The sequence below is a fragment of the Sprattus sprattus genome (genome assembly GCF_963457725.1).
Source record: "Sprattus sprattus genome assembly, chromosome: 14".
NCBI lineage: Eukaryota > Metazoa > Chordata > Actinopteri > Clupeiformes > Clupeidae > Sprattus > Sprattus sprattus.
The window spans coordinates 7809963-7832455 of NC_137912.1; the positions used below are offsets into that span (position 1 = coordinate 7809963).

Below are 22493 nucleotides of genomic sequence, written 5' to 3' on the forward strand. Positions count from 1 at the left end.
GAAAACGATTTGAAATGCCTAGCAGTTGTGTCACAGGTAAGACAGACATGTTCCACAAGGCAAGTGATCTAAGCAGCTCTTTAGAACAACATCCATCTTAACACACAGAAACACTTTCGTTCACACGCATGTTTATCTATTATCACGTATGAATATGGATGAATGTGAGCAGTAATAAGTGTGTGCGACTACTAGTGTGTTCATTTCAGGATGCATGTGTGTGTGTGTGTGCGTGTGCGTGAGTGTGTTTATGGAAAAAAAGGCCCTCTGCAAACCTCACCCCAGTAGACGCGTGTTATTCTCTGGCCATTCGGTTAATGAGGAAGCAATTCAATGTTTGGGGTTCAGGTGGCGTTCTCTTTCCTTTCGCTTCCTGCCTACAAGCTAGCACATGAATTTCTTAGATGGCAAAAGAAGTTTATTTATTAATGTCTTTTTTTATGGCCAGGTTTGAGAATGGCGATATTGAGAGAGAGAGAGAGAGAGAGAGAGAGAGAGAGAGAGAGAGAGAGAGAGAGAGAGAGAGAGAGAGAGAGAGAATGTGTACTTCTCTTTTATGGCCCCAGTCCTGCCATTTTCTCAAAGATGTCTTTATCCTCCTCAGGACAAGCCAAGGTTATCTCCTTCCTCAGTCAGCCGCTCTTGTCATAAGCCAGAGACGGATGAGGTACAGCGGAGTCACTACAACTTGGCTTTGGGGAAGAAATCTCTCTCTGGCTCTCTGGTGCCTCTCTCTCTTTATCTCTCTCTCTCTCTCTCTCTCTCTCTGTCTCTCTCTCTTGCTCTCTGTCTCTGTCTCTGTCTCTGTCTCTGTCTCTGTCTCTGTCTCTCTCTCTCTCTCTCTCTCTCTTTATCTCTCTCTCCCATCTCTCTCTGTCTCTCTCTCTTGCTCTCTGTCTCTGTCTCTGTCTCTGTCTCTGTCTCTCTCTCTCTCTCTCTCTCTCTTTATCTCTCTCTCCCATCTCTCTCTCTTGCTCTCTCTTTTTAGTGTCCTATCCGAGATGGTTTATAATTATCATGGGGTGCAGAAAATGTAAATCAACTTCTGATCCTAAACACTTGCACACACATACACACAGTCTCATTCAAACACACACACACACACACACACACACGCGCCTCCCACATGGTCGTAATGTGCACATGCATATTCAGTGGTGGGTGAGGGTGTTTTACTGGGCAGCAGTGTTTCCCTGGAACAGCTGGGAGCAGTGGAATGGCGCATGGACATATGCACTGGGCCTGGCATGCGCGAATGCACAGAGGCCTGCGCGCATTCATATATGCCCGCATTACGTTGCGGTTGCATTGGGATGCGGGGCGCAGCAGCCGGATGCCAGCGCTGTAGGGCCCTCCGGGGAGAGCTTCAGACTGTACGCCTCGCAGCAAATGAACGAGATAGGCGCCGTGCCCACTACATCAATGCCATCCATCCCCCAACCAACCCACTCTACACACACAAACACACACACACACACACACACACACACACACACACACACACAGACACACACACACACAACCCACCCACTCTGCATCTCCCTGGGCACCTCTCGGGGTACCACCGTGCTACTGCCACGCGAGCAGAACCTGTGACGTACATCTCTCTCTTATGCTCCATAAACACACACACACACACACACACACACACACACACACACACACACACACACACACACACACACACACACACACACACACACACTTCATGACCCAGCAGCCCTGAGTAATGGACCCCGGGAACATGTTACATACTAGTGCCAGCCTTAATTGAATTGTGCAGTGCCCGCATGTACGCTGTTTCGCCTTGTGAGTGCCCCTTTTTAATATTTCCACACCATAAGCACCAGCAGTCCACAGGGGCTGAAATCCACCCCCTCCCCCCCCCCCCCTCATGGATATGGCGGGGTCAAACGAGTGGGCACCCACTGGTGCATCAACTTCACACAAGGCTTAACTGGTACATTTAGTGTCCCCTCACACTTTGGGTGTTCGAGTGCGGCGGCATACTGATTTGACTCCACTAATGAGTGTTTCTCTAAGCTCCAGAGGCATCTGGGGGCAAATCTAGGGTGTGATGTGTGTGTGTGTGTGTGCCGCACAGGAGAAGGATATATCTGCCGCGGCAGAATAAACAGTTGCGGCCATATGATTAAACCATTTAGCCCAGCATGAGGCCGATTAAAAGGAAGAGCTGTCTCTGTGTGCTACCGGCCAAAACAGCGGCTTGTCCGCCAATATGTCCGCTTTATCATTGGGCTAGACCCCTGGTAATATCAGTATTTCACTACCTGAGTTTTTTTTTATCTCAGTGTCAGACACGAGATTAAGTGAATGTAAATAAATGCTCCTCGTCCTGGCAGACAGTGATTTTGGTCTATAACACTGCCCCCTAGTGGTATGTCACAAAATCGGAACTGTGAAATGCAGTAGAGAAAATGTCTGTTTTCACCACTAGGTTACAGACATGCAATCACCTTGATTTAGTTATGTCATCCGTCTTTTTGTGATTTAGCCTACTGTGCAGAGATCAACATGTCCATACCTATTATGTACAATGAATACTCAGACCCAAAACAGTCAACCAGACTACTAATTAAGAAAACCAGGGACATGGTTAAAGTAATGACTGTCTGGTTCTTTACTAATCTGGGTCTAAATGCTAAACAGTGCACTGGTAAGGAACAGTGTGAATCTGTGTGCTATACTGACATGTAAGTGTGACACATTATTACAGAGTCTAAATGAGGTGAAAATGAGACGAGACAGTGAGGGTTCAGGAATGATTGTGCTGTATTGAAAAGAATGTGTGTGTGTGTGTGTGTGTGTGTGTTCGTGCGGGTGTGCATATGTATGTGTGCGTGTATGTATGTGTTCTTGCTTGTGTGTATATATGTGTGTGCATGTGTGTAAGTGCGTGTGTATGTGTTTGCATGTGTGGCCGTGTGTAAAAGATGACACCGTCCAGTACTGTGTGAGGTAAGCTGGCGGCCATGTCAGCAGCAGTAGTGTGTGGGACTGCCTCAGACCCCTGGCTGCCCCCTCTACACTCACCTCCGCCCTCCTAGAACACAAACTCAAGACACACACACACACACACACACACACACACACACACACACAATAAGCTCTGGCCTATGCTATGGCTTTGATTAGGGCAAACAAATGCCCCCATGATGCCGTGTGTGTGTGTGTGTGTGTGTGTGTGTGTGTGTGTGTGTGTGTGTGTGTATTTGTATGTGTATTTGTGAAAATGGTACCTTGCCCCACACACACACACACACACACACACACACACACACACACACACACACACACATCAAGTTGAAAAGTTATGAACTGATGACTAGGGAAATAACCTGCTTCCTGGCGAACACTCAAAACTGATTTTTCCTCTAGCATGTTGAGTGAATTCTCAGGCTCATGAGATCAGCAGTAGGGACAGAACAGTGGGGAGAATCTGTGGTTTACCTCCTGTGGAGCAAGCGCACACACACACACACACACACACACACACACACACAGCGGAGTGGCGTTTCACCAACCCTCTCTGCAGCCTCCAAAGGAAACACTGATCAAATGATCACACACGAGGGCTGTGTTTCTCAAAAGCACTGCTGTGCCTTGACCGAAACACAACTGTCCGGGAGTGTTCAAGACGATTGAGTCTGAGGGAAGCCACGGAGCAAGGGAGTGGGAGAAATGACATCCACAACCCCATGAGGTCCTGGATAATTTGTCAGGCCCATCTCCCATCCACTCATTTCCTGTCTGCTCTCTACTACCATGCAATGTCCAGAAAGCTAAAAAAAAAAAAAAAACACACACAAAAAATGTACGTGTCGATGGTCATAGCACAAACACTTTTTTTTTGGAAACGCAGTCCCAAGACTCACAAGACATGTTTTAATAGGTAATGGTGACAGGTCTGCCGAGCTTTAGATCTGTGTGATGAGGTACTGTGCTTATGGTTATACGTCCCGTTTGGATACCAAACCGCAGTGGCATGGCTTGATACTGAGACTGTCAGTTCAGATCTGTGTCTGGGAGCAACAGTCAAATGTAGCCTACTTTTTCCTCCAATTGATTTTGATTGACAGGTTGAAGTGCCGAAGGTGTATTGTGGCATTGAGTACACGCTGAACGGCATGAAAGTCACTGAAGTATTGTCAGGTCATTTTATATCATCCCTGCACTTGCTCACACTCTCTCTCTCTCTTTCTCACACACACACACACTGACACGTATAAAGACACTCGCTTACACACACACACACACACGCACATACACGCACATTCACACACTCTCGATCTGTCTCACTTTCACAGACTCGCCCGCATATTGGCATGTGACAGGTGTGTGTTCACAGTGTCTCCCTGTGATGACGTGTCAGAGCTCTGCACTGTCATTCAGCGCAGCTTCACCTAAAAGAGATCAGAGAGCAGCGCCTGATAGGAGACAACTGCAGGAATCAGACCCCCCCCACCAACCACCCCCACCCCCCCACCGCTAAAAAACAGACAGGGAGAGAAGAAGAGATAAATAAACCTGAGAGAAAAAACAGTGTCTGTTATAGATCCATGGCCTCTCACTTGATCTCCCCCCTTTCTCTCTCTCTGTCCTCTCTCTTCCTCTCTCTTTCTCTCTCTCTCACTCTCTCTCTGTCCTCTTCTCGTCCTCCTCCTCTCTCTCCCCTCTCCCCTTTTTCTGCTCTTTCTCTCTCACTTTCAACCCCCCCTCTATCTGTCATCCTCTTTCTTTTTCCTCCTCCTCCTCCTCCTCTCTCTGTATCTGTCTGCTGTGTGTGCATTTTTCACCCCTTGTGAGGAGCTCTGATGACACACCAAATGATAACAAACACAGCAACTCTCCGCTGATAAACCACTGCCTGCGCTTCTCTCTCTCTCTCTCTCTCTCTCTCTCTCTCTTTCTCTCTCTCTCTCGCTCTCTTTCTCTCTCTTCTCTCTCTCTCTCTCTCTCTCTCTCTTTCTCTCCCTCTCTGGGCTGTCCCTCTCCTTTTTTAACAATCCCTCTCTCTTTCTCTGTCTCTCCATCTCAGCTACCCATTCACTCGTTCCACCTATCAACTACACATCCAGATCAAAGCTGTCTTGTCCTTCATCTTGCTATAAATAAACATTATATACTGCGACAGCAATCACAGGCACATCCATAGATTCCATAGGGTTACTTTTCTCCCCTATCCTCCTCTTTTTCCCGCCTTCGCTTTCCCTCACACAGATATCTTGTCAGAAAAGCTTTCATGTGCCAAAATAGGTCAGTATGGTAGTGTGTAGGTAGCTGCCATTTCCACAGGGCATAGCTCTGCAATTCAGCTACCTCAGCGCACTTTTGTACCAGATAAAAGAAAACATAGGTCCACACACGCCAGTAAAAGACCTCTGGTTCTGCTTCCCTGTATACTACATAGTGCGCTAGAATACGGTTCTGCAGTGGTGTTATTAGTTTAGTTATGTAATCAGAATCACTCCAGATGGAGGCCTATCCACACCAATGCTTTAGGGACATGGTAAACGGACCTGCAGCTTCAAAAAAGAAAAAAAAATGAAAGCGGGGAACAGCAAATCAGTTGCTCACACTTCAAACTGAACACCTGCTTGCTCCAAAACAGCACATTTGTAACAACTTGCGCATACATTTCTCAGTGTTTAATACCTACATTGGTATTTGGCCCTCATCCACTATGCATACCTCTTACCGTAACCATGCACACACCCACATCCTGTGCCCCCCCCCCCCCCCCCCCCAACTTCAGAAAATGACGCTTGTGTGCACGTCGAAAAATGACGGGAGGTAGCTACAGCGTCACTTATTGACGCTATAGGGCCACTGACCAAGCTTCACTTTTTGACGAGTTGGGGAATGAGAACGTGTTGCAACGACCTATCTCAACCATACTTTCTTTTGGAGGATTTTAGCCGTCGGGCAGCTAAGACGTGCCGCTGTCCTTTAGGATAGGCACACAGTGGAGGGGGAAGTGATGATGAGACACGGCACGGCAAAACTGTCTGAAACCGGAGGCCTGAACCGACACCTCAGCCGTGACGGAGTACCACCGCCGTTGGACAAAAAAACGGCAAACAGCTCAAAGAGCTTTTCAATTCATCATGTGGAAGAAAAGAATAGAAAGAGGACTGAACGATTTTCTTCGTGCTCTTTTTTGTTTCGTTTTTTTTTGTTTTTTTTGTGACTCCGACAGTCAGACAGAAAAAGGAGGCAGGGGGCAGGATAGAGACGGATAAAGGAGAAAAACCTACGTGCCTACTCATTCTTTTCCCCCAATTCTTCTTCTCTCTCGATTCTCCCTCTCTCAATCTATTTCTCTCTGTGTCTGTCTGGCTCATAATGGGCAATAGAAGCATGCCCGTAGGGCATTACAGGTAGGCGTGAGTTGGACAGAGAGACTATATACCTCCGCTGCACTTCTCATCACTGACAGACAAATTTCACAGTGACACTCCCCCTCTCTGTCTCACACATTTGGTCAGTGTGTATCTATGTGTGTGTGTGTATGTATGTGTGTGTGTGTGTGTGTGTGTGTGTGTGTGTGTGTGTGCTGGGGACGTGGGCGTTTGCAGTGCAGCAAACTTAGTCGTTTAGGGATTTGTCTTTTTAAATCATTGTTTGGAGAGGAGAAGGAGGAGGAGGGGCGACAGTTTGAAAGAGGGGGAGAGAAGGCAGAGGAGAAAGAAAAAAAAAGAAGTTTGAGATTGAGTCTCTCTCTGTCTCTCTCTCTCTGCCTCTCTCTCTCTATCTGTCTCTCTCTCTCTGTCTCTCTCTCCCTCTCTCTCTCTCTCCCTTTCTCTCTCGCTCTCTCTCTCTCTCTTTCTCTCTCTCTCTCTCTCTTGAGGAGGCCTCTGAGTCCATGCTGGGTTTGGGGAAAGAAGGGGGCCACAATTACGAAAATGAATGCTCTTGCAGCGCCAGGATTTTCATCTTGGCTGTTGCCATGGGAACAGGCCTGGAACCCCCCCCTGCTCCCCACTCACACACACACACACAAACCCTACCCCCAATCCCCCCTTCACTCACACACTGTTCTCCCTCACTCTCTTAGCTCTCCGTTGTACAATGAAATGGAGGGATTTTGTTGCAGAAAAAAAACACAGACTGAAAGCTGAGAGCAAGGAGCCTGAAAACTTCACCTCTGCAATTTTCTCATCTATCTTTTCCTTAGAGGAGAGAAATATAACGAGAGATAGACTTGGAGAGAGATTGAAAGATCGGTGAAGACATCGCTTGAGAGGCAGAGAGAGAGCGAGAGAGCTAATGTCATGTATACAAAACACCGGGTTAAAAAAACAGACCCTTAAAATGTCATGGCTGAGGAAAAAATACACCACACAGCTCCTCATGTGCATTGGCAAGAGCTCTCTATTTTAGCGAGCAGACCAGACAGGCACAGAATAATTCACCTCCACTTCACCGCCACTGGCTGCTGAGACAGCCCATCAGCATGGCAAATTACCACCGCACCACACTTTCCCATTACGTTGTCATTAACATTGCATCGTCATCTGCACGACGGGCCGTCCGCGGAGGTTATCCCCCGTTTCGTGTGATAGGCTCTCGACCTTGGGGTGGAATTAGACATTCAAGACTGCCGTCTTCACTATCTTATTACTGAATCAAAAATGCATTCCGTGCCGAACCCCGTAACGGCACTGACTGCTAGCCTGTGTTTGCCCAGTGCAGGATGGGAGGCCTTGAAATGGCCTGGTCAATGAAGAGCCGTCACATTATTAAACCACTTTGAGTGCGTTAGCGGTTGCTGGCGTTTGTTAACACTAAACCTATTGACAGGGAGATGTGTTGGGTGTGTGTGTGTGTATGACAGAGAGTGCACCCATGTCTGTATTTGTATGTGTATGAGCCGTCACATAATTAAACTACTTTGAGTGTGTTAGCGGTCGCTGGCGTTTGTTAACACTAAACCTATTGACAGGGAGATGTGTTGGGTGTGTGTGTGTGTGTGTGACAGAGAGTGCACCCGTGTCTGTATTTGTATGTGTATGAGCCGTCACATAATTAAACCACTTTGAGTGTGTTAGTGGTTGCTGATGTTTCTTAACACTAAACCTACTGACAGGGAGATGTGTTGGGTCTGTGTGTGTGTGTGACAGAGAGTGGACGCGTGTGTGTATTTGTATGTGTATTAGCCGTCACATTATTAAACCACTTTGAGTGTGTTAGTGGTTGCTGATGTTTGTTAACACTAAACCTATTGACAGGGAGATGTGATGGGTGTGTGTGGGTGTGACAGAGTGCACAAGTTTGTGTATTTGTATGTGTGTGACAGAGAGAGAGAGAGAGAGGGAGAGAAGGAAAGAGAGAGATAGAGAGGGAGAAAGAGAGAGGAGAGAGAGTGTATGTGTGTGTGTGTGTGTGTGTGTGTGTACATTGTACGTGTCTTTAAGTCTGTGCTCTGCCTTCGTGTCATGTTCCGTGGATCAGCATGTTTTGAGTGGTGTTGCTGTCTGGCCCGATCCGCGTGTCACAGCTTGTTGATGTGTACTGTTCAAATTGGGGGGAATTAGGACAAAAGATCCGACAGCACTTCCTGTGGTAACGTGAGAGGGTGTCAAAGAACAATGCCTTGCAGCGTGCTGCTCCAACAGTCACGCCGCCTCTTGTTTATGCACACTGCCGTGGGAGACGATGCCACTCTGGACATGAGAGAGACACGTTTCGTATTAGCATTGCAATGCCAGTGATGCAGTGTAACTACAGACATATAACAACATGACATTGAGTAACAACGACTAGCGTAGCGACACTTCATAATCATAATTACACAAAAGTCGGGTTAAAGTTAGAATTAGGGTTAGACATATGTGGGTATAGAGGACATCTGTAACGTGCTGATAATTAGTGTGTTACACTGCACTAGCTACAAACATTTTCTACAGTGTAGTAGGGATATGTTATACATTGTCACCGCATATAGTTCTGTGAAGCTACTATGATACTGTAGAAGGTAAAACCCTGTAATGAATGCATGGGGGAATCTTGGGGTTTGGTGTTTTATATGAGGGAATGGCAACCGATAATTAAAGCGGACTGAAGGTTTAAGGTGAACCAATTTCTCTATGTGCGAGCAAACACCACTAAGCCAGCTCCAGTGAAGAGCCTTCGCCGAAGGCTTTGCGGAGAGGAAGTGTATGTGTGTGTATATGTGTGTGTTTTCAGCACAAGCCAACCATACTGTGGGAGATGACAAATGAAACGCACAGAAAGGTCAGACAGTTCTCACAACACCCATGTCTGGAGTATTAATAGAAACATAATTACTAGTCTGAGATGGGGGTAGGCACTTTGCTATTGGCTCTATTGGATATCAGCTGCCCTTTTCATTTTCGCTCTTTCTCGCTCTCTCTCTCTCTCTCTCATTCTTGTCCTTCTTCGCTCTATCGCTCTCCTTCTTTCCTGTGTGCATTTTCGTTTCGGTGGATCACCTGATACAGATCATTATTCACAGTGCGCTGTGAATGCCATTAGCAAGGGCGGGCGGGCGAGCGGGCGACAGCCGTGTGGGAGCTGGCACCGGCATGGTGTGGCATCTCGGGTGGTGCTGTGCCAGGCAGATATGAAGCTGCCCATGACATGTCCATGCCACGCAGGTTGTGACTGGCACGGCCAGGCCAGGCCAGGCCAGGCCAGACCAGATCAGAGCTGTCATTCACAGGAAGAGATTCAATAGGGGCGTGTCTCCCCGTCTGTTCCATGCTCAAGTCCGTATGCTAGAGAGGAAAATACTCAGCATTCACCAGCAACCTTATTGCGGTACTTTAGTAGATCCAATAAGCTATGTATATGATGATATACTTTAGGTATACAGTATACAGAGAGAGGGAAAGAGAGAGAGAGAAAGAAAAAGAGAAAGAGAGAGAGAGAGAGAGAGATAGTTTGTTTTGAAGGTATAGTTGTCCAGAAACCCCACCAAATTATTATCAATTCATCCGTTCATTTCTTGATATTTTGTCATATTTTTTGACAAATTTTTGTTTGAGAATCATCCATCGTTAATTTATACCAATTTATACCAACTAAAGCACAGCAATATAAACCATGTCTTCCTCGAAATACTTCAAATCCACACGTGGGAAACCTACTCCAACAGGTAGCATTGCACAACCTCTATTACAAGTAATAAGGGAGACGATGTCCTCAGGGGCCTGTGCCTGTGCTTGTCCCAACGTCTGACAGAACCCACCACAGCCAAGTATTTGAACACAGGAGCCCAATTGAGTTCTAAAACCGCCCACCCAGCTGCTGTCAAGGCCTTTGTGTGTTGGCGTATCCACGTTGACTTGTGTAGGGACTGAACCTGCAAACTCCTGAGAGACTGCATGACACCTGAGACGTGTTCAAGTGCCTCTCTTTTTCCCAAGTCAATCTCGAGTCTGTGCAGTGATACAGTGGCTTTTACGGCTATCGACAGGGCCTGTTCAATGAGAAGTTCACTGTATAGCAGGCTGAACAAAACACAAATACACACACACACGCACACACACAGAGGGAGATGGATGCCTGCCGCAACAAATAAACCAGGGGCCCGAGGCTCAAGGCTTCGATGGTGAAATTTAATAGCGTGGCCTCATGTGCCCCGGTGACCTGCCCTCCCTTTAGTTATTGTAGGTTTCTGCTGTTCGACTGGAGAGGCTCTCAAGGTTGCGTAATTGTCCGCAAACACGGCTGGCCTCTAACTTACTTTTCTTACCTGTGTGAGGCGGAACAAAGCAAGGGGATGTCACTCGTAGGGTTGCAGATTTATCAGATGCCTGAAAGTGCCATATCGCCGTTATATGACGTCATACACAGGGGGTTCAGGAAGTGTAACGTACTTTCAGGCATTGGTAGGGGTACCGAGACCTACTCTAACCCTAACCCTAACTCTAACCCTAAAAAATCCTAGGAAAAAGTTGATTCTGACACATAGAAACACTACGTCACTTCCGGTATGGCACTTTCAGGCATCTGATAAATCCGCAACCCACTCGTAGGGAGCCCGTCAGGTCAGGCTACAGTGAAATGCAAATGCTGTCCCACAAATGTCACCTCACTGTGACAACAGTGGAGAGGCAATGACAGGCTTGATCTGCTCAGAAGAAATAAAAAAATCGTCTGAATGGGATTCTTCCATTTCAATCTTCTTGATACAGAGCGAGAGACCCAGATTTACTGAAGGTTTGCTTCTGCAAAAAAAACCCAACCCAGATGTATATTTAATCGTGTCCGAGGGAGACGTTCCCATTTTTATCCTCCAGTACACCAGATTGAAAAGTTTTGTTGTTAGAAAATCAGATCTATAAAAGCCTACAAAGCCATTACTTATCTATCATTCATATGAACATTCGTGTAACTGCTATGTTTTGACATCTCTCTGTCTCTCTGTTCCTCTCTCTCTCTCTCTCTCTCTCTCTTCCTCTCCCTCTCTCTCTCTCTCTCTCTCTCTTCCTCTCCCTCTCTCTCTCTCTGTCACAGATGCTGGGAACACTTACTGCTGTGCCCATTAAGGTGCCTCAGGTCAGCTCACTGCACCGGCTGGCAGGGCAGGCGCCCACAGTGCTACCTCAGGTACACAAAAACAACACACACACACACGCGCGCACACACACGCACACGCACACACGCACACAGGCACACGCACACACACACAGTCACACACTCACACACTCACACACTCACACACACACACACACACACACACACACACACACACACACACACACAGACACACACACACACACACAGACATGCACACTCTCACACAAACATACTGTGGCCATTCACACACACACACAAACACACACACACACACACACACACACATGTACATAGACATAAAAATGCACTCTGAAAAATTGATACATACCCCTGGATAAACCCATAATAAAACAGATACACCCCTGTGTGCATTGCTATGGCCTGACCTAGATATGGCCTAGATTACTGTGGGGTTATTGGATTAAAATAGTTTCTAGACAGCGTCAACACATAACATCCTAAAGCCCTGCCCTTTACAAGCACACCACTGCACTGACAGGTGTAGTCCAGCACAAACCCCATGTGTGGTATGGAAACTGACTGTAAATGAAGCGTATCCCAATGACACAAACTGGTCCACTTTCTTTAGAGTGAACAATGTTCATTTGAAGAGAACACAAAAAAAACAGACACACACACACTCCTAGAGCAGCACACCAGTGCAGCTCTGATGGAGCGGCCATGGTCAGCGGTATCTAGGGGCCTCTTCGGAGCCAAATCTGACAGATTATCTGATAAATCGCCTGGGCTAATAAATCTTCAAGACTCTGCTTCACAGGCTACAGCACCTCCCAATTGGGGCTTTGAACTCAATTAATCCCCTTTGCCACTTTGAGCTCATTTGTTTTCATGGCTTTTAGTGGATTAGTGGATGAGTGGAGATGATGTTATTGGAGCAGGGGGTTACTGCTTGCCAGGCCTCGTCGGTCACTGTAGGGCTACTGAATGGTCACTAGGTGGCAGCAGAGTCCCTGTCAAAAGGCCTGGCTCTGACCCGCCACAGACACGTACTGACCAGACTAAACAATGACTCATAGATACTCTCAGATCAGACACATACGCTCTCACAGCGTGTATGTACACACACTCACTCACTCACTCACTCACACAACCACAACAAACATTACCAATCAACACCCTGTCATAATTCCACTTTAAATTGAGTCATAACACGCATCACTGATGTTTGTTTGTATCAGATCATGTAAAAACAGTGTGCACACGCATTCAGGTTGTTGTCATTATCTGATGTACTGGATGTGTTGAAAAAATTGTCTGTCTGTGAATCAAACGACCGTTCTTTTAAGCGCACCAAGCCTGAGCTGTGCTATTTTCAACCCTTGACCACTTTGGAGAGGAGAGGAGAGGAGACAGACTGAAGGTTAAAGATGACAAAGACAGATTCTTTGTGCTGAATTTTAAAGTCCATTGACTACAGGGCTTTCTAATAGTTCACATTCAGTTTTAGGGCCTGTAAAGGCCAATGCATTAGCTGACAGAACAGGACACTCGTTATGACAAATATGTACAAACAGGGAAAGTGAACCAAATCCAAATTAACACATTAAACACTAAAATACAGCAAATATCACAGCAAGTCCTTAAATATCGTCTCCTATCTGAACATTATGACTATTACTGTCACAATTATTTAAATAGACTGATAGATAGATAGAGCACTTTATTGGTACAAATTTCCCTGTCGAAGAGTCCTTGGGCAAGACACTCAACCCCTAATTGCTCCTGATGTGCAGTGTGCCATCAGTGGAAATGTAAAAAATGTGTTTACATCCTTGTAAGTCGCTTTGGATAAAAGCGTCTGCTAAATGAATAAATGTAAACTGTAAATGTAAACGAAATACAGCTTAGATGTTTTTCTTAGTACTTGAATGTTGAGGTTGATTAATTGAAGTACTGAATTGAGAGGTAATGTTGAAGTACTGAATTGAGAGGTAATGTTGAAGTACTGAATTGAGAGCTAATGTTGAAGTACTGAATTGATAGGTAATGTTGAAGTACTGAATTGCCTCTAAACTGCCCCCCTCTGTCCTCCCATCCTCTCCAGGTTAGGCCAAAGACCCTGATCCCGGACAGCCTCCCGGTGAGCCTGTGCCAGGAGAAGCAGTCCAGCCAGCCCATGCCCATGCCCGTGCCGGTGCAGCCCCTCAGCCTGACGCGCAGCACGGTCGTGCTCAGCCCCCGCAGCAGCCAGGGTCCCCCCGCCCTGCCCACCGCCAACAGCACCTTCAGCCCAGAGCGCCTGCTGCCCCACGGCCAGCAGGGGGACCGCTCGCTCCTCCTCCCGCTGACCCCCGTCACCCCCGCTGTGCCAATGCCCGCCCCCGCGCCCACACTGCCTGCCGCCGCCGCCATCTCCACAGCAGCAGCAGCTGCCAGCGCCAGCCCGGGTGTGGCCTACGCCATCATCTCCACTCCGACCGTGGTTGGCAACGGGGTGGCAGCAGTCAGCGAGGCGGTGAAGGTGCAGCCGCTGCTGTTCAGCGCCGACAACAAGGTGAGGGGGAGACACACACACACACACACACACATACACACACACACACACACACACACAAACACACACACACATATATACAGTATATACAGAGCGACACTCACACTGCTGTTCAGCACCGACAATAAGGTGAGGGGGAGGAGTGTGTGCAGAACACACACATGCATTTCACACATCGACATCTACACGCACATAACCAGGAAACATATGCAATAACAACCGTATTAATAGTTTTTAATCTTTTAAATCCTATTTATTATATTTATTAACTTATTCTATTAAGACTATTTATAACCCTATTCTATTTATACTATTAATGAACTTTAATTATATAGCCTACTTTTCCAAAGGGCTACAAACACATCTTACACAGCTATACACACATACTCATGCACTCCCATTTTACACACCTACACACTCACATGCTTTCATACACTTATCATACATGTTGATTTGTATATGTTCTGATGTGTGACATCTTGTAGTATATTACACATTACACACAATCAGCTATGCCCATGCATACACACACACACACACACACAGACACACACACACAAACAAACATATATAGTGATCACAAAGTCATTATCAGCTTACACATTCTCACCATCAGTAAACACACTTATTTACTTTGTCATGACACACAATAACAGGACACTCCCAAATATGAACACGTAGCCCCAGTAGCACAAGACTCCTTTAGTGGCATTGACAGACACTGTCACATGACTGGCTCAATGTCACCAAGCAGATAAGTGGTTTTCGCTACCCCCCCCCACCCCTGGACGACTTGAACCACCCGACTCCAAAATCAATGACCCGTACCTGCAGATCAGTCAGCCCGCCCAACACTCGTGCTCTGATTGGATATTTCAATCTTGGTGTTGGCGACTTGTCATCAGGTGACAAGGGGACCGGCCAAGGTCAAACTGGCCAATCACGTCCAGGCTTGTTTGGGGCATCTGCGGGGTCATCTTGCCTTTGGTGGGAAAGTGGTGATTGCCTCCGTGTGTAACTCATCTGTGAGCGATATGAAAAATGGCGGGTGGTGCGGGGTTGGGGGGAAGATTTGTGAGGCTCATTAGGCCGTCATTAAAAAAGAAAAGCCCCGCTCTTTACCGCTGTCATCTTGAACCCCCCCTCACCCCCCCCCCCCCCCCCCCCCCCCCCTCTGGGTCAAGGCCCTGGCCAGCAAGAGCCACGTGCAATATGAAATATATAGACAGGAAAGCCATTTATCAAGGCCCTAATTTTAATCTTAGTTAACCTTGTCATAATACCACATTCATAATGTGACTTTTACTCTAACACCCTGTAAAGATTCTTGGCTTAGCATGATTTAGCTACATAGAATCTTTTATGGTGCAGTATCTGTCGATGTAATATTTTTCATGAGGTTATATTTCCAGTGTAGTATTTTATGAGGTATGGACCGACGTGGTATTTTATGGAGGTGGATTAAGAGGAGTATAACGGTGGGGTTGCTTCTGATCTTTTTCTCAGGTGATCATAATCCAGCCCCAGGTCCCAAGCGGCTCGCAGGATTCGCCAGCACCTCAGACCGACAGCCAATCACAGGAGTCTAATTCCGCCCCTGCCTCACCAGCCAAGATGAAGGAAGAAGTGGACCCTGAGGTAAATATGCCCCCCCAGTAAACTCTTCCTTGTAGCTGGAGGGTGTGTGTGTGTGTGTGTGTGTGTGTGTGTGTGTGTGTTTGTGTATATATATATATATATATATATATTAATGTATATAGCTTATAGGCAGGGAGGAACTGGTGAGTTATTAGAATTGAAAAGAAGGTAGTGAACAAAGGCACAGCAAATATGTGTGCTACTTGCTTGCATTGTATTGCACTTGTAAGTCTCTTTGGATAAAACCACCTGCTACGTTTCGTGTTTAAAATGTGTTAAAATCTTTTAATGTGATGTGCATTGTCTGTATGCATCAAACTCTTTGTAATATTGGTCACTGTTATATATTTTACAAATACAATGCAGTACGTACGCCAGAACAGATTGAGAACTGAGACACAGGATATTTTAGTGAGGCACATATAGCACCTTGTTGTGATATGTGGAGTCTAACTTGTGAAAATGGAGGACAGAGGGGAACGCCTGCCACATCACATCAGCAGGGTGAAGACAGATGAGGCTCTGGTGGTGTTTCTCTTCGCAGCATGTTATTCTCTTCCGCTTTCTGTCTCATTCTCTCTCTCTCTCTCTCTTTCTCTCTCTCTCTCTCTTCTCTCTCTTTTCTTCTCATGCTGTGCTGTTTTCACATGTGGTTCTTCACCCCCGCCTGACGGCTTTTTTTCCTCTCTTCTCCCCGCCTCCAGAAAATTGCCTTCATGGTGTCACTCGGCCTGGTCACAACAGAGCACCTGGAAGGTGAGTTCTGCTTTGAACACAGAGCGGCACAGAATGTGGCTAGAATAACATGAAACTAATAAGCTGCGTGCTTTTGCTAAACTGGCAGGAAGGAAAATGTTGAGCGTATAATTTAATACTCCTCCCAGATGACAAAACAGAATATGTTTGTCCATGACCACTAAATAACCCCCAATCTTCTGAGGAATAGCAGATAAAAGCACAGCACTTGTGGCTCTGGCAGGAGGATCTCACTCTGCTTCCTCATTTTCTGTGGCAGAGATCCAGACCAAGAGGCAGGAGAGGAAGAGGAGAAGCACAGCCAACCCAGCCTACAGTGGCCTGTTCGAACCCGAGGTGAGAACCACACACACACACACATGTCCGCCCTGGCTAAGATAGATACAAAAGGAGCATACTTGGAACAGCTAACCTTGACAGACAGTGTATTTGTTTCACCTTCCGAAGTCGGCCAAGGACAAAACTAGTGCATCCTCTCGTGAGAACACCATGTTAACTTTCATATTAGCCTCCCTGTGTGAGTCATTCTATCAGATGCTACGTTTGGTGGATGCTGTGTGCTGGGGTGGGTGCTTGTTGTCTCTGTGCTTGTTGTCGTGCCGCATTCCAAGGCTTAAAGAGTTAACTGCTATCCCTCTGGTTGTTTTCTGTTTTCCAGCGCAAGCGCCTCACATCCCATTACCTGAGCAATCCACTCTTCCTATCAGCGAGAGGTAAAACACATTTCGTTTGCCATCAGCATCGCACAGCTGGGTCACAGCCCATACAATTATGCAGGAGCGGTGTGATTCCAATACTACACACACACACACACACACACACACACACACACACACACACACACACACACATCAAACAATAGATTAAGATGAACTATGCTCATTCTCTGACGCCAGAGCTGATGCACTTAGCATAAAGGAGTGTCATTGTTTAACTCATCCCCTTAGACCTGTACAAAAGCAATCAACCTCACAATTGGAGAAGATTGGGGGGTTGTACCATGTTATCAGTTTATTATCCAGTCAAGTCACAATGTAGCTTGATTTTTTTTGTGTGAATCTGAAGTGGTGTGTTGGGTTGTAATATACGAAAGGAAGTGTGTGCTTATAACTGCATTGATAACACAGCTTTACGTGTGTGGCGGGAGCCATTGCATGGCTTGGTTGTCTCTTAATCCGTTTCCAAAATCACACACATTTTTCTCACTCATACCTTTTGCATCCAGACTCTACTCACACACTCACACCACCTACCCTTGTAATCGCGTGCTCACTTTGTCAGCTACTAACAGTTTTTCTGCTTCTTGTCCGCACGCAAAGGCCCAGAGGATTTGTGCTGGAAGGTATGTACAATAGTGAGTGTGTGTGTGTGTGTGCATCTGTGTCTCGTGTGTTTATGTCTATCGAGGATCAATTAACGCAAATGCGGCCTGAAACAGATGGTTCATGTGTGTGTGCCGCTGTGTGTCTGTGTGTGGCCTTGTACGAGAGTCATCAGTCAGGACCGTCCTTGGGCCCCGTCCCGGTGCATTTACCCGCGCCGCACGTACACGTCATTAGCGGGGAGTCCATTAAAACCGAATAAACGGGGGGGATAATCGGCACTGCAGTAACAGTTATCACTGTCGCAGGTGAGCTCTATTCGCAGTGAAACAGTTAATCCTATCGGGCTGATTTGTATTGGTTTTACATACTGCGAGACTCCCTTTACTGAAGATGCATAGGTCTCCAGAGTTCTCCGGTGACAGCTTGAGTAATCATTACCACCATCGTGCTCTTTTCGCCTGGTTGCCGCCTGCGATCCCCCTCCCCCTGAGCTGGCATCTGCCGTTATCTGCCGCTCGTGGCAGAGCAATGAGCGGCGCCCCATTTCTGATACGGTGAAATTCGGCTTTAATGGGTTTTTCCACTCCTTTAAAAATCGGGACTGATTGGCATATGGGCTTCTGTCGCCCTGATCGAGAGCAAAGAAACAGATTCTTGAATGCCTTCATTACTCCTTTACTCTATGTCCGCCTATGGGATGGATGTAGAACATCCAATCGTTTTATCCGTCCAAATCTGAGGAAATCTGAAAAACAGTTTTCCCAAGGCAGTGTGAGCACATATGTCTAGAGATTGACTCAATCTCTAGGATTAATGTCTAGCAGAAATGTAAAAAAAATTGGATCACCATTGATGTGAAAGAAACTAATCCAACCGTCCTTGCTCACTACTGATGCAAGGGGATAATAAAATAAAAGTTATGCTGCTGTGGTGTATGAAGGAACAGCCATTTTGAAGGTATAATGCACTGCATATTGTGAAGGTGTTTGGTGGCCAGACTTGGAGCTCTGTGACATTTTTACTGCCCCCTAACACTCTTTTGTGTGTGTGTGTGTGTGTTAGGATGAGCTGGAGCATGACGACCACTGCAACGTGTGTAAGGAAGCTGACGGTGAGCTGCACGAGTGCCACACCTGCCCCCGCGCCTACCACCCTGACTGCCTCCATCCGCCACTCAAAACTCTGCCCAAGGGTGTATGGATGTGCCCCAAGTGCCAGAAGAAGGTAAACTACAGTTAGGACGAGATCCAGAGCAGAGTTAGGACGAGATCCAGAGCAGAGTTAGGACGAGATCCAGAGCAGAGTTAGGACGAGATCCAGAGCAGAGTTAGGATGAGATCCAGAGCAGAGTTAGGACGAGATCCGGAGCAGAGTTAGGACGAGATCCAGAGCAGAGTTAGGACGAGATCCAGAGCAGAGTTAGGATGAGATCCAGAGCAGAGTTAGGATGAGATCCAGAGCAGAGTTAGGACGAGATCCAGAGCAGAGTTAGGACGGGATCCAGAGCAGAGTTAGGACGAGATCCAGAGCAGAGTTAGGACGAGATCCAGAGCAGAGTTAGGACGGGATCCAGAGCAGAGTTAGGACGAGATCCAGAGCAGAGTTAGGACGAGATCCAGAGCAGAGTTAGGACGGGATCCAGAGCAGAGTTAGGACGAGATCCAGAGCAGAGTTAGGGTGGCCTCAAAAAAACCTCGATGGGCAGGTTTTTTCCTGGGTGAAAATGTGCCTGCTTGGGTTAATACGTATATACCGAATGAAGGTAAACTAGAGGTAGTAGAGGTGTGTGTGTGTGTGTGTGTGTGTGTGTGTGTGTGTGTATGTGCATGTGTGTGTGTGAGTAAAGAGAGAGAGAGAGAGAGAGAGAGAGAGGGCGATAGAGAGCAGGGCATTAAGTCTCCTTCAGAGTGTTTGTGAGCAATGCTACCTGGTATCCTAGGCTGACGCTGTAAATGTGAGAAGTAGAAAGTTAAATTAATAATGACTCTTCTTTGTAGAGTCTGAAGTAATAACTGAAAGGAGAGCAGATAAATAACAGGTTTTCAATGGGAATATGAGATTAAAGACACAGTGCTATGGTGTGCATATGGCTTGAAATGAGTGATCAATAATTGATCAATCATTGATCATCACCTTTGAAGTGAACACAACTACGCAGAAGAAGAATCTCCTAGGCAAATACAACTCCAAAGGCAGTTGTAAGGAAGGTGGAGTTGTGAAAAATCAATGTTTTGAAAATTCTTTCAATACCTTTTCTATTCGGTTTGACAGGAAATTATATTTGTTACTGGAGCAGCCAAGACTTCTTGGCTAAAAAAAAAAAAACGAATCATCAGTTCGCACGATTTCATCGGTTTATCATGATACTAAAACCCCCCTTCTTATTGTTCCTCAGGTGCTGAACAAAGAGAATATGGCTTGGCCACACAACTTTGTCCAGTCATACGTTACACACAAAACAAGTAAGCAACAGAACTGAACAAAATACCTCAGCTCTTCAATGAACTCCGAATTTCAATTTGGAAACTCATCTGGAATCTGGAAAACTAAAACGTTTTTCTTTCTCTCTCTCTCTTTCTCTCCCTCCCTCTCTCTCTCTCTCTTTCTCTCCCCAGTGAAAGAGGAGGAAAAGAGGAAGCTGCTTCGGAGGAGCTGTGAGCTGAAGAAAGAGTGCGTTCATCTTCAGGACCAGGACCAGAGGCTCAGTAGCTCTCTCACAGTGAGTCATCATCCAACACAATCCCATCAAACACTCTTCATATAGTTACACAATCCCATAATACTCTTCATAGTTACACAATCCCATAACACTCTTCATAGTTACAGAATCCCATAATACTCTTCACATAGTTACACAATCCCATCATACACTCTTCACATAGTTACACAATCCCATCATACACTCTTCATAGTTACACAATCCCATCACACACTATTCACATAGTAACACAATCCCATAACACTCTTCATAGTAACACAATCCCATAATACTCTTCATAGTTACACAATCCCATCATACACTCTTCACATAGTTACACAATCCCATCATACACTCTTCACATAGTTACACAATCCCATAATACTCTTCATAGTTACACAATCCCATAATACTCTTCATAAACTACTGCATAACTAGACAATTACCATGTCCTGTCTTATGAATAGCCGCTTGGGATTGTGGTAACAATTTGGGGTGTGATTAAAATGAATACAGGTGGTCCCTTACTAATTACTGATGCCTGTGGTCACAAGTTTATTTGGATTACTGGCTTGTTACCTACGTCATATATTCTTCCCTCACTGCTGCCAATGCCTGAATGTATTAATATCTTTGTTTGGTTAATGGGAGAACCAAAACATTTCTGTTCCCTTGATTTTTCAATTCCTGAGTGTCTGTTGGGAGACCAGACTGACCTGTGACCTCCCTTCCCAACTGGCACCTTGGCTTAACTTGCATTTAAGCAGTGACAGTCCCGCACTTCTTTTTCTTTCGATGTCGTTTTCTATTTCTGAAAAAAAAAAAAAAAAAAAGCAGTATTTATTGTGACACCGGGTTTTATTGCTCTTATCTTGACTGTTCACTCGCTTAAACGTCGCTTTGGACCAAAGCGTCTGCTAAATGACTAAATGTAAATGTAAATGTAATGTAATGTGATGTAAATCTTCCCCCCTCCCTCCTCTAGAAGTGCATAGACCTGAAGGACAGGCTGTTGGGACAGCAGAGAGAGACCACCGCCTCGCTGGAGCGACTCAAGGCCCTCATCCGCCTCATACAGCGAGACCAGGTGATCCAGGTCACCATGACGGCCACGACCACCACCACCGCCGGCGCCTCGCTCTTGTCCCTGCCCTGGATCAAACCCACCAGCAGCAGCGGGGCAAGCTCCCCCTCCGCCGCCACAGCTCCCCCTATGGGCTCCAGCGCGCTACTGCAGAAGAGCCTGTCTCAACCTCAAGGCAACAACTGACCCATGCGCAAGTCATCTGAGATCACATGCTATAAAAACAATACGCAGAGAGAGTAAACGAGCAAAGAGGTGTTTCTTTTTTTAAATCACATGCACACACACACCTATAACAGATGCACACTGACACACAGACAGACAGACACAGACACACTCGCGGAAGAGTGGTTTTAAGAAACCATGGAAACACATTCACAAGAAGGACATGACGTGATATTACCTTGTGTGGATTTTTTTTCGGAGGAACTGTTATGTCTTATGATTAGAAATCTAAAACTCACAAAAAGAACAAATATATCCTTCACACGATTCATAATAAGTATTTTTTAATCCCAACACCTACAGTGCTTAAGAGATTTTTTTTTTTACTTGTTTTTTTTTTTTTTTAAACTATTCATTTATTATCGTTCTTGGCCTTAATGTATTTATCGACTTTAACAAGTAGATCACAGTGCCGCCAAGGATACATCAAATAAGTATTTACTGCGGCCAGAGGATTCGTTTTGTTGTTATTTAAAAAAAAAATAAAAAAAAAAGACAGGAAAAATGACTAATTGTTCTGCCTCTAGTGGGAGAGAATATTAGAGTAGTGTTAGTTATGAATAAACCACAGACATATGAGATGGGAGAGGACTGTACATTGATATATTGGCGTAGATATTTGTTCTCATTCTTCTATGAACAATATTTGCCATATGAATTCAGGTGAAAGGGACTGGGAGGGAT

At 46.0% G+C, this 22493-nt stretch overlaps 1 protein-coding gene across 1 annotated transcript in view; it reads left to right on the forward strand.

Annotated features, from left to right (window-relative positions):
• phf21b (PHD finger protein 21B) overlaps positions 1–21770 on the forward strand; it is a gene marked incomplete at both ends in the record, with an annotated part of 84398 nt that extends 62628 nt beyond the window's left edge. Inside the window, 11 exons of the mRNA XM_080851180.1 lie at positions 11506–11598; positions 13634–14083; positions 15590–15721; positions 16426–16477; positions 16737–16813; positions 17136–17190; positions 17797–17819; positions 18865–19026; positions 20198–20264; positions 20418–20521; positions 21486–21770. Coding sequence (XP_080707306.1) covers positions 11506–11598; positions 13634–14083; positions 15590–15721; positions 16426–16477; positions 16737–16813; positions 17136–17190; positions 17797–17819; positions 18865–19026; positions 20198–20264; positions 20418–20521; positions 21486–21770 — 1500 coding nt within the window. The remainder of the gene's footprint in view (positions 1–11505; positions 11599–13633; positions 14084–15589; positions 15722–16425; positions 16478–16736; positions 16814–17135; positions 17191–17796; positions 17820–18864; positions 19027–20197; positions 20265–20417; positions 20522–21485) is intronic.
• Between the last annotated feature and the right edge of the window lie 723 nt (positions 21771–22493).